The sequence below is a fragment of the Oncorhynchus tshawytscha genome, linkage group LG22 (assembly GCF_018296145.1).
Source record: "Oncorhynchus tshawytscha isolate Ot180627B linkage group LG22, Otsh_v2.0, whole genome shotgun sequence".
NCBI classification, from domain to species: domain Eukaryota; kingdom Metazoa; phylum Chordata; class Actinopteri; order Salmoniformes; family Salmonidae; genus Oncorhynchus; species Oncorhynchus tshawytscha.
Window position 1 is genome coordinate 38,811,685 of NC_056450.1, and position 20,173 is coordinate 38,831,857.

Genomic DNA, 20,173 nt, shown 5'->3' on the forward strand with positions numbered 1-20,173 from the left:
TTTGATTTGAAAGGAAGACCCAGAGTTACCTCTGCTGCAGAGTATAAGTTCATTAGAGTTAACTTCACCTCTGATTGCAGCCCAAATAAATGCTTCACCGAGTTCAAGTAACAGACACATCTCAACATCTACTGTTCAGAGGAGACTGCTTGAATCAGGCCTTCATGGACAAATTGGTGCAAATAAACCACTACCAAAGGACACCAATAAGAAGAGAATTGTTTGGACCAAGAAATACGAGCAATGGACACACCTGGTGGAAATCTGTCCTTTGGTCTGATGTGAGTCCAAATGTGAGATTTTTGGTTCCAACTGCCGTGTCTTTGTGAGATGCAGAGTATGTGAACGGATGATCTCTGCATGCGTGGTTCCCACCGTGAAGCATGGAGGAGGATGTGGATGGTATGATGGTGTGGGTGTGCTTTGGTGGTGACACTGTCTGTGATTTATTTAGAATTCAAGGCACACTTAACCAGCATGACTACCACAGCATTCTGCAGCGATACTCCCATCTGGTTTGCGCTTAGTGGGACTATCGTTTCTTTTTCAACAGGACAATGACTCAAAACACACCTCCAGGCTGTGTAAGGGCTATTTGACCAAGGAGAGTGATGGAGTGCTGCATCAGATGACCTGGCCTCTACAGTCACCCGACCTCAAACCAATTGAGATGGTTTGTAATGAGTTGGAATGCATAGTGAAGGAAAAGCAGCCAACAAGTGCTCAGCATATGTGGGAACTCTTTCAAGACTGTTGGTAAAGCATTCCAGGTGAAGCTGGTTGAGAGAATGCTAAGAGTGGGCAAAGTTGTCATCAAGGCAAAGGGTGTCTACTTAGAAGATTCTGCAATCTAAAATATATTTTGATTTGTTTAACACTTTTTTTGGTTACTACATTATTCTATATGTGTTATATCAAAGTGTTGATGTCTTCACTATTATTCTACAATGTAGAAAATAGTCAAAATAAAGAAAAACCTTTGAATGAGTAGGTGTGTCCAAACTTTTGACTGGTACTGTACATTAAAACACAAACAGGGTAAATATGCAGGTCTTTGTTTCTCTTTTTCTCACTCTGCTGGGGTGAGTACCAGTACATTCCTAGTGGCCATAACCCAGTGTGCTATTAGAAGTCCATACTCAAATGCTGGCACTTTCAATGGTTTAAAAAAAATACACAAGAGAGTTTCATTACACTTTCTGAAAGCTAATTACACTACCCATTATCACAGGGTCTCCCATTAGGCTACCTCATTATATTATCACAGGGTCTCCCACTAGGCTACCTCATTATATTACCACAGGGTCTCCCATTAGGCTACCTCATTATATTATCACAGGGTCTCCCATTAGGCTACCTCATTATATTATCACAGGGTCTCCCATTAGGCTACCTCATTATATTATCACAGGGTCTCCCATTAGGCTACCTCATTATATTATCACAGGGTCTCCCACTAGGCTACCTCATCATATTATCACAGGGTCTCCCATTAGGCTACCTCATTACATTATCACAGGGTCTCCCACTAGGCTACCTCATTATATTATCACAGGGTCTCCCATTAGGCTACCTCATTATATTATCACAGGGTCTCCCACTAGGCTACCTCATTATATTATCACAGGGTCTCCCATTAGGCTACCTCATTACATTATCACAGGGTCTCCCATTAGGCTACCTCATTATATTATCACAGGGTCTCCCATTAGGCTACCTCATTATATTATCACAGGGTCTCCCATTAGGCTACCTCATTATATTATCACAGGGTCTCCCATTAGGCTACCTCATTATATTATCACAGGGTCTCCCATTAGGCTACCTCATTATAATATCACAGGGTCTCCCACTAGGCTACCTCATTATATTACCACAGGGTCTCCCACTAGGCTACCTCATCATATTATTACAGGGTCTCCCACTAGGCTACCTCATTATATTACCACAGGGTCTCCCACTAGGCTACCTCATTATATTATCACAGGGTCTCCCACTAGGCTACCTCATTATATTACCACAGGGTCTCCCACTAGGTTACCTCATCATATTTTCACAGGGTCTCCTCCTAGTTGCAACAGATCACTCAGAGCAAGTACTACACTTTCCCTATTGGCTCTTTAACGTTGTGATCTGTGTTTGAGAGCTGACCTTATCATAATCTTATCACAACGACACAGTACTGCACAATATAGCGCCAATGTGACCAAAGAGGCCTCTATGCATGAACTCACTCACAGGACACTTGAACGAAGAGCCAACCATTTAGTTAAGATTACAGACATTTCAGATTCACTACAACATACATTAGCATTTCAGATTCACTACAACATGCGTTAGCATTTCAGATTCACTACAACATGCGTTAGCATTTTCACCATGTCTGGATCAAAGATAGAGAGAAATCCATAGAAAAGGAAACCTAAAAAGCCACAGTCATATCCGCCTCTATTCGTCACAACTCTCAGACAGGTGTAGTTCCTCTGATAAGCTAACAGAAGAGGAAAAGAGGCAACAATTACACTGGAAAAATATATGCATGTTTCTATTCATATAGCTTTTAAATTTCTATTTATACAGAATGTATATACAGTGTACTTATGGCCATCTTGGCAAAGAAACAAAGGCATCTGAAACAACCCAACTCTCGGTCTGACGCCCTGGTCATGTCACGTGACTAGACATTGTACATTGCAGAATGCAAAGAATCAGGAAAGAAAGTGAGGGGTTTGTGGCACTTTGTGCATCAACAAATGAAATCTAAAATAAGGCTACATGGGCGTAGTGGATCTGATATTAGTTGTCATTCTCCTTGATGGTTTAGTTTTTCCTTAAAGTGTTTTAGACCCAGACATCTAGTCTAGAACACACTGGAACAGAGCTCTAGAACACACTGGAACAGAGCTCTAGAACACACTGGAACAGAGCTCTAGAACACACTGGAACAGAGCTCTAGAACACACTGGAACAGAGCTCTAGAACACACTGGAACAGAGCTCTAGAACACACTGGAACAGAGCTCTAGAACACACTTGAACAGAGCTCTAGAACACACTGGAAAAGAGCTCTATGGAGCTTCTGCCCAAGACATTTAGAGAAAAGAATAAACAGAGAAAAAATATTTGATCAAAAGGCATTAAAACATCTCTGGTACATTAAAGATGTTTTGGGTTAGCCAGTGTTGGCCACTACAAAGCGCTCGGGGAAGAAACATTTTATCCTTCTATTTTCTTGGTCTTATTTTTCCTGACAAAACGCAAACAACTCCTTGCTGGCACAAAGACAATCTGATACCAACAGAACAGTGACTGCTTTTGTTGGTTATTCTGCTTAGGAATAACTGCTGGTATATCTATGAAAGCAAATCAAACAATATTCTATGATTTTCTTTCTAGCCATGTTTTTTTTCTTTATTTAAATATTAGCAATGGATTTTAAGACTACTAAGACTCAGCCATCACAGGACACACAGAAATGACTAAATAAATATACAACCATATGACAGTCAATTTCCTCAATATTAAATAAATAATAAATACATACTTTCTTTTTAAGCCGTGGATTTTCTGAAGATACTTTATCATAACAGAAATAACAGAAATGAAAACAGTTTTATAAAATTATCAAAACTTTGTCAGTTATAAAATATCTGCACTTAAAAATGTAAAAAAAAATATTTAAAATAAAATAAGATATATAAAATAATTAAGTGTGAACAGTTATCTATATAGATTTTTAAATATTGATGTCGAAGTCTCCCTGTTTTAAATCTTTATGGCCATGATAGACCAGCAGGGTTGCATTTTGTGTTTCACAAAACAAAAAAATAAAGTGAATAAATAGATAAAATTAAATAAATACAAGCAGTTTAACATAAAATGGCAATAAATTACAATTTTGTGCATTCACAAATGTTTTATAATTTATATAACAAGAATTATTGTACCACAAACTATTCATTGAAATGAAGTGCAATTTCTATGTTCATAAAAACTATTGATAGGACTAACTGGAATTGACCATTACTATCATCATTCAGTTCAAAGAAAAAAGGCTGTAATTTGCTGCTCTCATACACCAGTTGTTCCATTAAAAATATAGTACAGGCTGTACTGTTGATTTTCAGAAGAGAAAAACTCCCCCGTGATTTGTGACTTAATCTTCATTTGAAGAGTTGTTCCGCTGATTTGAGACATAGAGCCGTGTTGACATCTTGCTGCAGGAGTAACAACAATAAGTACATGAACCATTGCTCAAGAAGACCTCAGAGTTCAGTGATTCTCCATTTGCTTCTCCTCAATAGGGGTTGCTGCACCGCTCACAAGCACACTCTCCTTATCCTGCCCCAGAGCAACCTTTCTGAATGAAGCCTTTAGTGTCTTCCCTAGAACACAACGTTGGCGTTTCATCGGCTTGGTTTTTGATATTTCCTCAACGGTTTTCTTCACCTCATGTAGGCAGGTCAGACCCACTACTTCCCATCTTTCTTTCTTTCTTTCGTTCTTCTCCAAATTGTTGCTGAACTAAAGCTTGAATTACAGTATACATTGGGACAGTCAATGAGACACCTCCAAAACAGGACAGACATGAAAACGACAAAGATAACATATAACAAACAAACAAATCCCCAGATATAGATTTTTTTTTCATCAATTCAAACTGAAGGATTTGGTTCCATTCCACTTCCTCCTTCCGATCCCAGCAGCAGCAGGTTTGGATTTTGGTCCTAGTTAAGTTTTTCTTCTTTACAGAATGCTCCCTGGGTTTAATTTAAGTTGTCGTTTATAAAACCTGAATGCCCTTTTTGTATTTGTATTCTCGGTAAATATACTGTGGTCTCTTGACTCCATCTCTCCTTTTACATGTTTTCACTTTTTTTTCTCAAGGTTTTCACACCTTGATGCTCTTCACAGCCTTGTTGATGCTCTCCAGCAGAGCCTTGTTCTCCGGGTTCTGGAAGCACTCCTTGTTGGTGTACATGTCAGTCAGGGTGCTCAAGTAGCTGTTGAAATTCTGCTCAGTGATTGGCTCCTGCTGTGATGCGAAAAACAAGGAATTTCAGTTTGTTTGTACAGTATACAGTTTCTGTTTAGTGTGTTTCTGTCCATGTGTGTATTAGTTTGTGTTAGTGTGTGTATTAGTTTGTGTTAGTGTGTGTATTAGTTTGTGTTAGTGTGTGTATTAGTTTGTGTTAGTGTGTGTATTAGTTTGTGTTAGTGTGTGTATTAGTTTGTGTTAGTGTGTGTATTAGTTTGTGTTAGTGTGTGTATTAGTTTGTGTTAGTGTGTGTATTAGTTTGTGTTAGTGTGTGTATTAGTTTGTGTTAGTGTGTGTATTAGTTTGTGTTAGTGTGTGTATTAGTTTGTGTTAGTGTGTGTATTAGTTTGTGTTAGTGTGTATTAGTTTGTGTTTTGTGTTAGTGTTTGTGTATTAGTTTGTGTTAGTTTGTGTGTATTAGTTTGTAGTTAGTGTGTGTATTAGTTTGTGTTAGTGTGTGTATTAGTTTGTGTTAGTTTGTGTTGTGTGTATTAGTTTGTGTTATTAGTTTGTGTTGTGTGTATTAGTTTGTGTTAGTGTGTGTATTAGTTTGTGTTAGTGTGTGTAGTTTAGTTTGTGTCTTAGTTTGTGTTAGTGTGTGTATTAGTTTGTTTCTGTAGTTTGTGTTGTATGTAAATGTTATTTAACTCACCATGTGTTAGTGAGTGTATTAGTTTGGCCAGGCTGCGGCTACAGGTTTCTGTATGTAAATGTATTTAACTCACCATGTGTGGGAGACGTATGTTGGCCAGGCTGCGGATCAGGGCGTGGCTGAGGCCAGATAGCTCCACGAAGAGAGCCTCATTCTGCTCCTCAATCAGCTTGTTCTCATCCTCAATGTTCTTCAGGTTCTTCTCCATGGATGAGATCTGCACCACAGCCCAACAGTTATTTACACATTCTGTATACACATTTACTTGACCTCAGTCATTTTGCAATAAACCACAATGTTAAACTGTTAGATATTGGCTCAATAATGCGACACGTACGCAAACACACACACACTGTCATGTGCCTTTCACTGAGGACTGGCTTCCGGCTGGCCACTCTACCATAAAGGCCTGAATGGTGAAGTGCTGAAGAGATGGTTGTCCTTCTGGAAGGTTCTCCCATCTCCACAGAGGAACTCTAGAGCTCTGTCAGAGTAACCATCGGGTTCTTGGTCACCTCCCTGACCAAGGCCCTTCACCCCCGATTGCTCAGTTTGGCCAGGCGGCCAGCTAAGTCTTGGTGGTTCTAAACACACACACACACACACACACACACACACACACACACACACACACACACACACACACACACACACACACACACACACACACACACACACACACACACACACACACACACACACACACACACACACACACACACACACACACACACACACACACACACACACACACACACACCTGTGTCTGCAGGTTCACCATGTCTGTCTCCATCTCGTTGTTGGTCTCGTTGAGCTCATTGATCTCCTTGTTGAGTTGCTTCATGTCCTCGTCATTATCCAGAACTACAGGATGGAAAGGGAGAGACACATGATGTCATAAGAGAGAACAGGAAAACTGGGACAACATCATAGTTTGAAAAACGAAACGACGCAATGCTCTCTCGCCATTAAAAACCTCATTATTTTATTAAACCATTAAAAGCTTGAAAAGAAAAAGAAAAGACACAGAGGTAATGAACAAACATTCTAGTTTGAAATACTGTATTGACTAGACATTGACTGCCACATAAAGGTGTTCCCTATTCCGTTGTTCTCTTACCGCCACTGGCCCTGAACTTGGTGCTCAGGTACTCCTCTCCAGGGAACTTGGCTTTCTTCTTGGCAAAGGAGGCTCTGGGACAGCCAGAGAGACTACAAAACAGGAGGAATAAAAATGGTCCATTTCATCAAGTTGAGTATTTGAAACCATGAATGAAACACAAAATGATACAGTTAGATTGATGATGCAACCAGGGGTAATAATCTGCCCTGTGTTCTGTGTTGTCATTGGTCTTTACCTGCGGTGTGTGAGGAAGCTGGCCTGTGATTGGCCTTTACCTGCGATATGTGAGGAAGCGGGCCTGTGTTCTGTGTTGTGATTGGTCCTTACCTGCGGTGTGTGAGAAAGCTGCCGTTGGCGTGTCCTGATCCATCGCAGTCGGGGGTGGGGCAGGTGGGGGCCTCCGTCTTAAAGGCCTTCCAGGAAAAGGGGTTACCGTTGAGCATCCCTTCCTTCTGCCTGCGGGCAGCCAGCGGGCACCCATAGGCACTGCGATGCGTGGCGTACTTCCCACTGATGTGACCTAGGCTGTCACAGCCAGGCACAGGGCATCTGTAGGGAAGAGAGAGAGTGACAGAGAGAGAGAGGGGTAACATTAGTATATCTATAGATATGTGACTTGTAGAGAGAGATGAGATGTAAAGCACAAAGTGTATGGTAAATATAGTTATAACATAATTTCATATAAAAAAATGAATGTGTAAGACTGCCATTACTTGAGTCGCATTAGCTGGCATCATTTCACTATGTAACACTATTTCACTATGTAACACTATGTGACACTATGTAACACTATTTCACTATGTAACACTATGTGACACTATGTAACACTATTTCACTATGTAACACTATGTAACACTATGTAACACTATGTAACACTATGTAACACCATGTAATAGTATTTCACTATGTATCACTATTTCACTATATAACACTATTTCACTATGTAACACTATTTCACTATGTAACACTATGTAACACCATGTAACACTATTTCACTATGTAACACTATTTCACTATGTAACACTATGTAACACTATTTCACTATGTAACACTATGTAACACTATTTCACTATGTAACACTATTTCACTATGTAACACTATTTCACTATTTCACTATGTAACACTATTTCACTATGTAACACTATGTAATTTCACTATGTAACACTATTTCACTATGTAACACTATTTCACTATGTAACACTATGTAACACTATTTCACTATGTAACACTATTTCACTATGTAACACTATTTCACTATGTAACACTATTTCACTATGTAACACTATTTCACTATGTAACACTATGTAACACTATTTCACTATGTAACACTATGTAACACTATTTCACTATATAACACTATTTCACTATGTAACACTATGTAACACTATGTAACACTATTTCACTATGTAACACTATGTAACACTATGTAACACTATTTCACTCTGTAACACTATTTCACTATGTAACAATATTTCACTATGTAACACTATGTAACACTATTTCACTATGTAACACTATTTCACTATGTAACACTTTGTAACACTATTTCACTATGTAACACTATGTAACTCTATTTCACTATGTAACACTATTTCACTATGTAACACTATGTAACCCTATTTCACTATGTAACACTATGTAACCCTATTTCACTATGTAACACTATGTAACACTATTTCCCTATGTAACACTATGTAACCCTATTTCACTATGTAACACTATTTCCCTATGTAACACTATGTAACCCTATTTCACTATGTAACACTATGTAACACTATTTCACTATGTAACACTATGTCACTATGTAACACTATTTCACTATGTAACCCTATTTCACTATGTAACACTATGTAACACTGTTTCACTATGTAACGCTATTTCACTATGTAACACTATTTCACTATGTAACACTATGTAACACTATTTCACTATGTAACCCTATTTCACTCTGTAACACTATGTAACACTATTTCACTATGTAACGCTATTTCACTATGTAACACTATGTAACACTATTTCACTATGTAACCCTATTTCACTATGTAACCCTATTTCACTATGTAACACTATGTAACACTATTTCACTGTGAGGCCAAAAACCTGCCCGACTAAAAACAAAGTGTTACTTCATCGCCGTAGTTTTAAAATTATTGGTACCCCGCTATAGGTACTGTACCTGTTGCCTGGCATCATGTTGTGGTAGCATAACCAAGCAAGCACATTCAACAAACACAGACACCAAGGTCTTTTATTAGCTGTCGTCAGTTGAAAAGAGACAATTTCAGAGAAATATTAATGTAATATTTTTTGAGACATGATCTACACTGCAATACTCTACGATGAACTACAATACTATGAGTCAGCACAGGCAGCGCAGTGCGTCTCAGGCTGGTCTGGGTGTGGTACTGCTGTGATGATGTCATCTCTAGGAGACAGACTGGGGACAGGTCATCCTGCCTCTGCACGGAGGTCAGGGTGACTGCCTTTACTATTTTGGATGTGACTTTTACCGTATATCTTAATTGGAAGAAAAAAGGGCCGTGGCTTTCTTTAGTGGTACGAACTTTAAGAGCTCGGAGTCCTCCTTGTCGTCCTTGGTGGGAGATGTTTTTAATCCACCTTTCTTGGCACGGGGACACCCAGACAAACTGAAAACAGAAAGTATGAAGCCGATAAAAAAAGGGTGGAAAAACACCTTGAACAATCGTCTTTTATGGTGGAGACGATACTGTTTGACAAAAGGGATGGAACATTATATGGAAAGCATCTTATTTTTTTATTCTAATGCCCGAAAGAAAGTGAAACATTTTAAATTAAAATAAAAGAAAACAAAAAAAAACAAAAAAAACGCTATTTTAAATAGTAAATCCAACAAAGTAGTAAAACCAAACTAAAAGGATAAGCATATCAAAAATAGATCAAACTTGATTTTTCACAATTGCGGATGAGTGTATGAGTGTATGAGTCCTGCCTGAAACTACCATGATCTCTTTCTAAGCTTCACTGGCCTTGTGTGTCTGTGTGTGTGAGAAGGAGGAGCGAGGGAGAGGGAGAGAGAAGGTCGTTTTGCGACTGTCTCCCATACAAGATGGAAAGTAGGTAGGGATGGTGAACGTAGGTTGGTAGTCCACTGATGAGCTCTGTACCTTCTGTGGGAGGCGTAGTTTCCAGTGTTATGTCCTGAACCATCACATCCTGGAGTGGGGCACCTAGGAAAATCAAGGGGAATGGGTTAAATGTAAGCACACCGACAAAATAGAACCATCACATTTGCACCATAGCAACTGATGGGTGTGAGGGTGTAGGAGTTCTGGTTTGTCAGCGGAAATGGGTGCGGGAGAATAACAAGGGCAGATGCAGTAACAGTGATGCTAGCAGTCCCAGTAAAAACAGCAGAAATAGAAGTAAATAGAATTGATCATTGTAGCATACAGTAGTGACAGAACCAAGGAGAAAGCCCAGTGGAAGACAGACATACTTGAGTTCAGCAGAGTGGGTCGCCATGAGGGACCGAAGACTCTTATCAGCAAGAGGACACCCAGACAGACTGAAGGGAGAGAGAGGAGATAGAAAGAGAAGAGAGAGAGAAAGAGAAGAGAGAGGGAGAGAGAAAGATGAGAGAATAAGAGAAGAGATAGAGAAAGAGAAGAGAGGGACAGAGGAAGAGAGAGAGAGAAAGAGAGAGAAGAGGGAGAGAGGAAGAGAGAGCGAGAGAAAGAGAAGAGAGAGAGAGAGAAAGAGAAGAGAGAAAGAAGAGAAGAGAGAAAGAGCGAGAAATAGAGAGGATAGATAAAGAAAAGAGAGAGAAAGAGAAGAGAGAGAGAAAGAGAAAGTGAGGGAGGAAAATAATCAAAGACGAAATATAGTTCAAAGTTATTGAGAAAGTCTTTGGAAATAGAAAACAGCCAGCAAGGAAAACATTCTATTTTTAAATCTAAATTGTTATTTAAGTTAGCTGCTATGTTTCTTGTATACAGTGTGACTACATCATTGGCTCAGGGCTTGTGCTATATAGAGGGGCATACCATACCTTCGATGGGATGCATAGTTTCCGGTGATGTGGCCACTGCCGTCACAGCCAGGAGTGGGGCACCTGGAGACAACAATAGAGAGGATAGGAACGGAAAGGAGAGGAGAGGGGGGGGAGGAGAGGAGAGGAGAGGAGAGGAGAGGAGAGGAGAGGAGAGGAGAGGAGAGGAGAGGAGAGGAGAGGAGAGGAGAGGGAGGAGAGGAGAGGGGGGAGGGGAGGGGAGGGGAGAGGAGGGTAGGGTAGGGGAGGGGAGGGGAGAGGAGAGGAGAGGAGAGGAGAGGAGAGGAGAGGAGAGGAGAGGAGAGGAGAGGAGAGAGAGGAGAGGAGAGGAGAGGAGAGGAGAGGAGAGGAGAGGACGGTGAACGACAGTATCTCAGGGGAAAGGGGATCAGAAAATCAGAGAGAGAGTGTCGTGGTGGACTTAAAGGATGCTTTGTACAGCCGTTCCTCCAGGGAGAATAGACAGACCATTGACTTACAGGAGCACATCTTTCTTGCAATCCTTTGGCTGTTGGAACTGGACCTTGAAGTTTGGGGTGGTGACCTCTCCAGGGTACTTCCTCTCCTCGGGGTAGTCCTGCATCAGGTCCATGTCCTCAGGGTCGGACGAGGCAAACGACTGCGCTGTGTGGTGCTCCATCTGTGCAATCAAATGGAATCAAGAAGAGTGGAAAACACAACCGAATCCTTTAGTACATTTTAAATGTTTGGTTACGCATGAGTGTACACATGGCAACGAGCCTCCATGATCATAATGAGGAGAAGAGACAAGGACAGATGAAGGAGAAGAAGAAGGTAGAGGACAGACCTCCTCTGTGTCCTCCTCCCGCTGGCGGTTAGGTTTGGTGTAGTCCAGAGGCTCCTCCCAGTGTTCCTGTTTGTAGGCGTGGACTGTGTGGGGCGAGGTCATGCCACTGCTGCCTCCGTGGTGCAGGGAGGAAGAGGAGGAGGAGGGGTCCGGGGAACATACCCCAGGGCTGGTGCCCTCTCGTTTGACGGGCTTCTTCATGCTCAGGTCAAGAGTCCCATTCTCGTCCACCTCGATGTCCATGCTCTGCAGAGGGCAATTATGGTAATGCTCACAATAACATTACATTGTCTCATGTGATACACACCACAATGTATCACGACAAGTCTATCCCCAGCGCCTGTTATCTTAATGCCCCACCTGTCTCTCTTAAACACGTTTGAATGGACATACATTGCCAACAGAGCTGGTCAGGCTCCGTTTGTATTGTCAGATCTATAAGACCGGGGAAACAGAACCTCTCTTTAGTATTCATCTGAAATGGTATTCATATTGGCTGTAGAGGAGCCAGAGAAATCAAAGAGTTACGTGCCGCGGGCACGTTGGCTGTGGGGAGCAAGAAAAAATGGGCCCTGGTCCCAGAACGGTCCCTGGCTGACGAGCACTACTACTGAGCTACTATGGCCATTAATCTTCCCTTCCTATCACCCAACACCATGTCAGGAAATCAAAAAAGTATGAAACAGTCACTCTCCCCGCAAAGGCAAAAAGCTTTTTAAAAAAACACAGTATGGGTGAGAGTGCTGCTCCAATTACATCTCCTGTGCACAGATAGACAGAGGGAGGAAGGGACAGAGAGATTCGGCCGGCAGATAATGATAACTACCTGGTGGAGGGTAATCCGAGGGAACTGGCAGCCAGCCAAATTCAATAACAACATGAAAAGGATGAAGGGATAGGGGGGGAATATAAAGATAGGTGATGCAACAATACCTCAACACCATCCTCTTCCTGTTAATGAACGCCACCTGATGTTACATTCTATTTGCTTGGCAGTAGGTGAGCTCTAGGAGTCTAGGGGGTAACTTGGAAGTTGGGGAGCTCTAGGAGTCTAGGGGGTAACTTGGCAGTAGGTGAGCTCTAGGAGTCTAGGTGGTAACTTGGCAGTAGGTGAGCTCTAGGAGTTTAGGGGGTAACTTGGCAGTTGGGGAGCTCTAGGAGTCTAGGTAACTTGTGGACACAATCAGGACAAAGAATACATGTTAGCAGCAGGTATAAGCAGGGCTAAAGATAGGGGGCTTGCCTACCTTGCTAGCCAGGTCCTGGTGCTTGGTGCTCAGGTTCTCAGGCCTCTCCCAGCAGCGTGTGGACAGGTTCAGGATAGCGGTGGCAGCCATGTGGGCTGCCTGGGCTTCATGGGAGTAGTCGTAGGCAGAAGAGGCAGTCTTTCCATAACCTCCATGCAGGCTGAGGCTGGGAGAAGAAGACTTGGGGGACGAGAGTTTAGCTGAGGGAGCAGAAAAAAGATAAACAGAGATTTTAGCTATATAATCGTGTCCTGTTGTGTGTCTGTATGTCTGGGGGGTTGTCTGTGTGGGCTAAAGATATATACGGCTATAGGACAACATTTCCTTACATTTAAAGGCTTTGGGTGAGGCTTCGCTGGTCGGTATCTTTGGAGCAAGCATGCGTTTCCCAAACACCTGACAGTCGAAGCTTGCATAATCAAAGGAGACCTTGGAGTACTTCTCCAGCTCCTTGGCCAGGTTGGCACGAGGTGTGGCAGGCACCATATTGGGCCTGTACTGCCCATAGTGAGGTACTTCCAGCTGCTTCACAAAACACATGGGCCTGGAGGGGAGAGAGGGAGAGAGAGAGGGGGAAGAGAGAGAGAGAGGGAGAGAGAGACAAAGAGAGAGAAACAAAGAGAGAGAGACAAAGAGAGAGAGAGAGAGACAACGAGAGAGACAAAGAGAGAGACAAATAGAGACAAATATTGTTTATTTCACTTTTGTATATTATCTACCTCACTTGCTTTGGCAATGTTAACACATGTTTCCCATGCCAATAAAGCCCCTTGAATTGAATTGAGAGAGACAAAGAGAGAGAGTGAGAGAAAGAGAGAGAGAGAGGGCGAGAGAGAGAGAGACAAAGAGAGAGAGAGAGAGAGAAAGACAGAGAGAGAGAGAGAGAGAGAGTGAGAGAGAGAGAGCGAAAATAAGAGAGTGAGAGAGAGACAGTGGGTGAGAGAGAATTGAATTGAATTGAGAGAGAGAGAAAGAGGGTGAAAGAGACAAAGAGAGAGAGCGAGAGAGAGAGCGAAAAGAAGAGAGTGAGAGAGAGAGAGACAGTGGGTGAGAGAGAATTGAATTGAATTGAGAGAGAGAGAAAGGGTGTGTGTGTGTGAGAGGAACAGTCTGCTTGGGAGGAGAGAGGCAGGATTAAAAGCTCTCTTATCAGCAGAGGGCACATTTGCATATTGTAGAGCATGGAATTGATTAGCTTTAAACCCTCTCGTTTTCCTGGAGTGCCAGGGCTTTTGTCAGACCTGTTGGGGTTAAATCCACTGACACACGCAAATGGTCCTGGGAGGGGATAGTGTAGTCCAGTGATTTCCCTCTACTTATCACAGAGTATAGTACCCCATCCCTCACCGCTCCTACCATGTACAATCCCATATCCCTGGTCACAGACAGTAGCCTGGAATGGCTCAAACAACATGCTCTCTCGCATGGCTCACAGACTGTCTGGGAGGAAATGGCTTCTGTCATGTTCACAGACACATAGACAGACAGTGTTGAACTGAGCTGTGTGCTTTCTGCCATTGAGCACTGGGATAACCTTTCTCTACGTTCAACGTGGATAGCATTATAACAATGATATCATGTGGAGTATTTAGCCAGCTCGGGTGTGTTTTCTACACACAGAAAAGGCCAGCTCATTTGAATGACAATGAAGAAAAAACAAGGCTAGCTTTATTATGTTTAAATACTTGGGCACTTTGTCGGACCACAGACGAGGTTCCTCAAGGAAAGCAATTATTTTCCCTTATCCTCACAATACCCTCTAACTCGCATAATTAGCTTATCGGGTGGCATTATTAATTAAAATACCAAAGAAATGAGGATGTACTTAGCATAATACCTCTGTCTAGTCGTTAAATGTAATTATCATTCTTTTGAGCGTGATGAGGGTGAATAGAGAGAACAGGATGTTGAGGTGACATGACAAAAACATCATTGCACTAGTGCTGATTAAAACTGGGATGTCCTGATTGACACATCATACAAGGGCTCCGCCTGCCGAGCAGTCGACAACAACACGAGTGGTGCTGCGCAGTCACTGCAAGGTCACAGTGTCACGCCCTGACCTTAGAGAGCCTGTTTATTCTCTATTTGGTTAGGTCAGGGTGTGACTTGGGTGGGCAAATCTATGTGTTCTATTTCTTTGTTGGCCGGGTATGGTTCCCAATCAGAGGCAGCTGTCTATCGTTGCTGATTGGGGATCATACTTAGGCAGCCTGTTTTCCACCTGAGTTTGTGGGATCTTGTTTTTGTTCAGTTACTGTGTAGCCTGCAGAATGTTACGTTCGTTTATTCTTTTGTTGTTTTTTTGGTGTTCATCTAAATAAAATGTACGTTTACCACGCTGCGCCTTGGTCTCCTTCTATCAACGAGCATAACACACAGGGTTGGGGTCAAATCCAATTTCATTTGAAATTCCAATTAAATTCTTGAATTCACTCATGAAGTGGAGAATTTATGTTGAATTCAATTGGAATTTCAACAATCTTCAAATTAGAATTGGAATTAGGCTGTTTGGACTTCCTGGATTTGCATTAAATAATTTCTCAACTTGTATTTCTTTATTTCCTATAGATAGATAGAAAGAGGTGTGACCAATCACAGGGCAGTTCCTTACCTTAAAACTCTGTCATTGTTGTTGGGACTTTCTTTGAGGTGCTCTCTGATTGGCTGGGAGAGATGCTGCTTGTCAAGGTTGTGGCTCTTGGACAGCTTCTCTGTGGCTGCGATGGGGCATCCTGACAAACTGGGACATCCAATAAGAGGAGAGAGTGAATACTGGGGAGGAGTCAGGGTACTGTACAGTACATCTACATCAAACTGATCCAGAGTGACATACAGAACATGCAGTCACATAGATAAACATATAATGACACACACACGCACATGCACACACACACCAACATACATACACACACAGATATAAACATACACACATACACACATATAAACATACACACACATTGCCTTGCAAAAGTATTCACCCCCCCCCCGTAGCGTTTTTTCCTCCAAATTGGTGAAGTGAAATGAAAAAAAAATCCTTGTTTCAAAAAACAAAAACATGTTTTAAAAAAATGACAACATTACAACAAACGGAAAAGTGGTGAGTGCAGTATGTATTAGGTTTAGGTATTCACCCCCTTTACTATGAAGCCCCTAAATAGGATCTGGTGCAGCCAATTACCTTCAGAAGTCACACAATTAATTAAATAAAGTCCACCTGTCTGCAATCTAAGTGTCACATGATCTCAGTATATATACACCTGTTGCGAAAGGCCCCAGAGTCTGCAACACCACTAAGCAAGGAGCACCACCAAGCAAGCAGCACCATGAAGACCAAGGAGCTCTCCAAACAGGCCAGGGACAACGTTGTGGAGAAGTACAGATCAGGGTTGGGTTATAAACAAAGATCAGAAACTTTGAACATCCCACGGAGCGCCATTAAATCCATTATTAAAAATGGAAAGAATATGGCACCACAACAAACCTGTCAAGAGAGGGCCGCCCACCAAAACAAACAGACCAGGCAAGGAGGGCATTAATCAGAGAGGAAACAAAGAGACCAAAGATAACCCTGAAGGAGCTGCAAAGCTCCACAGCGGAGATTGGAGTATCTGTCCATAGGACCACTTTAAGCCATAAACTCCACAGAGCTGGGCTTTATGGAAGAGTGGCCAGAAAAAAATAAGCAAACATGTTTGGTGTTCGCCAAAAGGCATGACTCCCCAAACATATGGAAGAATGTACTCTGGTCAGATGAGACTATAATTGAGCTTTTTGGCCATCAAGGAAAACGCTATGTCTGGCACAAACCCAACACCTCTCATCACCCAAAAACACCACCCTCACAGAGAAGCATGGTGGTGGCAGCATCATGCTATGGGGATGTTATTCATCGGCAGAGACTGGGAAACTTGTCAGAAATGATGGAATGATGTATGACGCTAAATACAGGGAAATGATTGAGGGAAACCTGTTTCAGTCTTCCAGAGATTTGAGACTGGGACGTAGGTTCACCTTCCAGCAGGACAATGACCCTAAGCATACTGGTAAAGCAACACTCAGGGGGTTTAAGGGGAAACATTTAAATGTCTTGGAATGGCCTAGTCAAAGCCCAGACCTCAATCCAATTGAGAATCTGTGGTATGACTTAAAGATTGCTGTACAGCAGTGGAACCCATCCAACTTGAAGGAGCTGGAGCAGCTTTGCCTTGAAGAATGGGCTAGAATCCCAGTGGCTACATGTGCCAAACTAGAGACATACCCCAAGAGACTTGCAGCTGTAATTGCTGGAAAAGGTGGCTGTACAAAGTATTGGCTATGGGGGGGGGTGAATAGTTATGCACGCTCAAGTTTTCTGTATTTTTTTGTCTCATTTCTTGTTTGCTTCACAATAAAAAAAAATGGCATCTTCCAAGTGGTAGGCATGTTGTGTAAATCAAATGATACTAACCCCCCCCAAAATACAATTTAATTCCAAGAGGGGTTAATACTTTGTATACAGTGCATTCGGAAAGTATTCAGACCCCTTGACTTTTTCCACATTGTGTTACGTTACAGCCTTATTCTAAAATGATTAACAATTTTTTTTCCCCCCTCATCAATCTACACACAATATCCCATAATGACGAAACAAAAACAGGTTTTTAGACATTTTTGCAAATGTGTTAAATATAAGAAATGTACATAAGCATTCAGACCCTTTACTCAGTACTTTGTTCAAGCACCTTTGGCAGCGATTATAGCCTCAAGTCTTATTGGGTATGACGCTACAAGCTTGGCACACCTGTATTTGGGGAGTTTCTCCCATTTTTCTCTGCAGATTCGCTCAAGCTCTGTCAGGTTGAATGGGAGCATCACTGTACAGTTATTTTCACATCTCTCAAGAGAATGTTAGATCGGGTTCAATTCCAAGCTCTGGCTGGGCCACTCAAGGACATTCAGAGAATTGTCTCGAAGCCACTCCTGCTTTGTCTTGGCTGTGTTCTTAGGGTCGTTGTCCTGTTGGAAGGTGAACCTTCGCCCCCAGTCTAAGGTCCTGGGCACTCTGGAGCAGGTTTTGATCAAGGATCTCTCTGTACTTTGCTCTGTTCATCTTTCCCTCGATCCTGACTAGTCTACCAGTCCCTACCGCTGAAAAACATCCCCACATCATGATGCTACCCCATCATGCTTCACCATAGGGATGGTGCCAGATGTGACGCTTGGCATTCAGACCAAAGAGTTCAATCTTGGTTTCATCAGACCAGAGAATCTTGTTTCTCCAAGTGGTCTGTCATGTGCCTTTCACTGAGGACTGGCTTCCGTCTGGCCACTCTACCATAAAGGCCTGAATGGTGGAGTGCTGAAGAGATGGTTGTCCTTCTGGAAGGTCCTCCCATCTCCACAGAGGAACTCTAGAGCTCTGTCAGAGTGACCATCGGGTTCTTGGTCACCTCCCTGACCAAGGCCCTTCACCCCCGATTGCTCAGTTTGGCCAGGCGGCCAGCTATAGGAGAAGTCTTGGTGGTTCTAAAACACACACACACACACACACACACACACACACACACACACACACACACACACACACACACACACACACACACACACACACACACACACACACACACACACACATATACATACATGTGTCCTTACATTACTTTTTATATTACTCTTAAAACTATTACTTCAATTTTACCGTTAGAAATCGTCCATATTAGTAGACTTATTTAATATTTCTAGAGTATAGACTACTTATCGTAATTATTGGTATCAGTAAAATGTCCTTGTCCTTCATATGGGGTTTGTTTGGTCACGATAATGCACACACGCACACACACACACACATACACACAGACACACACACACACACAGACACACACACACACACAGATACACAAGACACACAACACACACACACACACACACACACACACACACACACACACACACAGACACACACACACAGAGATACACAAAAGACACACACACACACACACACACACACACACACAGACACACACACACAGAGACACACACAAAGACACACACACACACGCGCACGCACACACACACACACACACAGACACACACTGTCGAGTACCTGCGGTGGGTGTTGCGGTTGCTGTTGACATGGCCCTGTCCGGTGCAGCCTGGGGTCGGACACTTCAGCACGTTCTCATGCATGGCCAGGACTGGAGAGGGCGACACACCGACAGGGCATTATTACTAACTAGTTCTCTAGTTAGAATAGAGAATGGCTTTCTGCCTTTGGGACTTGTATAGGGTATTGGGTATTGGGTATTGGGTATTGGGGATTGAGTATGAGGTATAGGGTATTGGGTATTTGGAATAGGGTATTGTGTATGGGGTATAGGGTACAGTATACTGGTATAGGGTATTTGGTAAAGGGTATTGGGTATAGGGTATAGGGTATTGGGTATAGGGTAGAGGGTATAGGGTGTAGGGTATTGGGTATTGGGTATTGGGTATAGGGTATAGGGTATTGGGTATTGGGTATAGGGTATTGGGTATAGGGTATAGGGTATTGGGTATAGGGTAGAGGGTATAGGGTGTAGGGTATTGGGTATTGGGTATTGGGTATAGGGTATAGGGTATTGGGTATTGGGTATAGGGTATTGGGTATAGGGTATAGTGTATAGGGTATTGGGTATTGGGTATAGGGTATAGTGTATAGGGTATTGGGTATAGGGTAGAGGGTATAGGGTGTAGGGTATAGGGTATAGGGTATAGGGTATAGGGTATTGGGTATAGGGTATAGGGTATTGGTATAGGGTATAGTGTATAGGGTATAGGGTATAGTGTATAGGGTATTGGGTATAGGGTATAGTGTATAGGGTATATGGTATAGTGTATAGGGTATTGGGTATAGGGTATTGGGTATTGGGTATTGGGTATAGGGTATAGTGTATAGGGTATAGGGTATAGGGTATAGGGTATAGGTACTGACTCTCAGGAGGGATCCTGTCCTTGTGAGGACAACCAGACAGGCTGCGGTGGTGGGGGTAGAGTCCAGTAACATGACCAGTCCCGTCACAGCCAGGGGTGGGGCATTTGATCTCCCTCTTCTCTGGCCTGCTGCCCTCTGTAGAGACAGCTAGAAGATACACAACATAGTACTGCTTAACCATCTGCCTGAAAGCACTGTCTGTCAGCCAAATAGAAAATAAAGTACAAAATCACACGCATTATCAAATGGCATGTTTAGTACCAGTCAGAAGTTTGTACAAACCTACTCATTCAAGGGTTTTTCTTTATTTTTACTATTTTCTAT

The 20,173-nt window shown here is 42.4% G+C and overlaps 1 protein-coding gene across 7 annotated transcripts in view; it reads right to left on the minus strand.

The window, feature by feature from the left end:
- Positions 1-964: 964 nt before the first annotated feature.
- LOC112221355 (myelin transcription factor 1) overlaps positions 965-20,173 on the minus strand; it is a 122,978-nt gene continuing 103,769 nt past the window's right edge. For 4 of the 7 annotated variants that reach the window (XM_042304199.1, XM_042304198.1, XM_042304203.1 and 1 more), the window contains 16 exons: positions 19,850-19,996; positions 18,983-19,073; positions 15,512-15,640; positions 13,227-13,441; positions 12,898-13,097; positions 11,651-11,896; positions 11,322-11,482; positions 10,843-10,905; positions 10,291-10,359; positions 9,959-10,021; positions 9,377-9,460; positions 7,140-7,361; positions 6,810-6,901; positions 6,450-6,553; positions 5,763-5,906; positions 965-5,034 (listed from right to left, as the gene is read on the minus strand). In XM_042304199.1, the coding sequence (XP_042160133.1) occupies positions 4,891-5,034; positions 5,763-5,906; positions 6,450-6,553; positions 6,810-6,901; positions 7,140-7,361; positions 9,377-9,460; positions 9,959-10,021; positions 10,291-10,359; positions 10,843-10,905; positions 11,322-11,482; positions 11,651-11,896; positions 12,898-13,097; positions 13,227-13,441; positions 15,512-15,640; positions 18,983-19,073; positions 19,850-19,996 (2,174 nt within the window). In that variant the 3' untranslated portion in view covers positions 965-4,890. The remainder of the gene's footprint in view (positions 5,035-5,762; positions 5,907-6,449; positions 6,554-6,809; positions 6,902-7,139; positions 7,362-9,376; positions 9,461-9,958; positions 10,022-10,290; positions 10,360-10,842; positions 10,906-11,321; positions 11,483-11,650; positions 11,897-12,897; positions 13,098-13,226; positions 13,442-15,511; positions 15,641-18,982; positions 19,074-19,849; positions 19,997-20,173) is intronic. The other 3 variants (XM_042304200.1, XM_042304201.1, XM_042304202.1) reach the window with 3 other exon arrangements.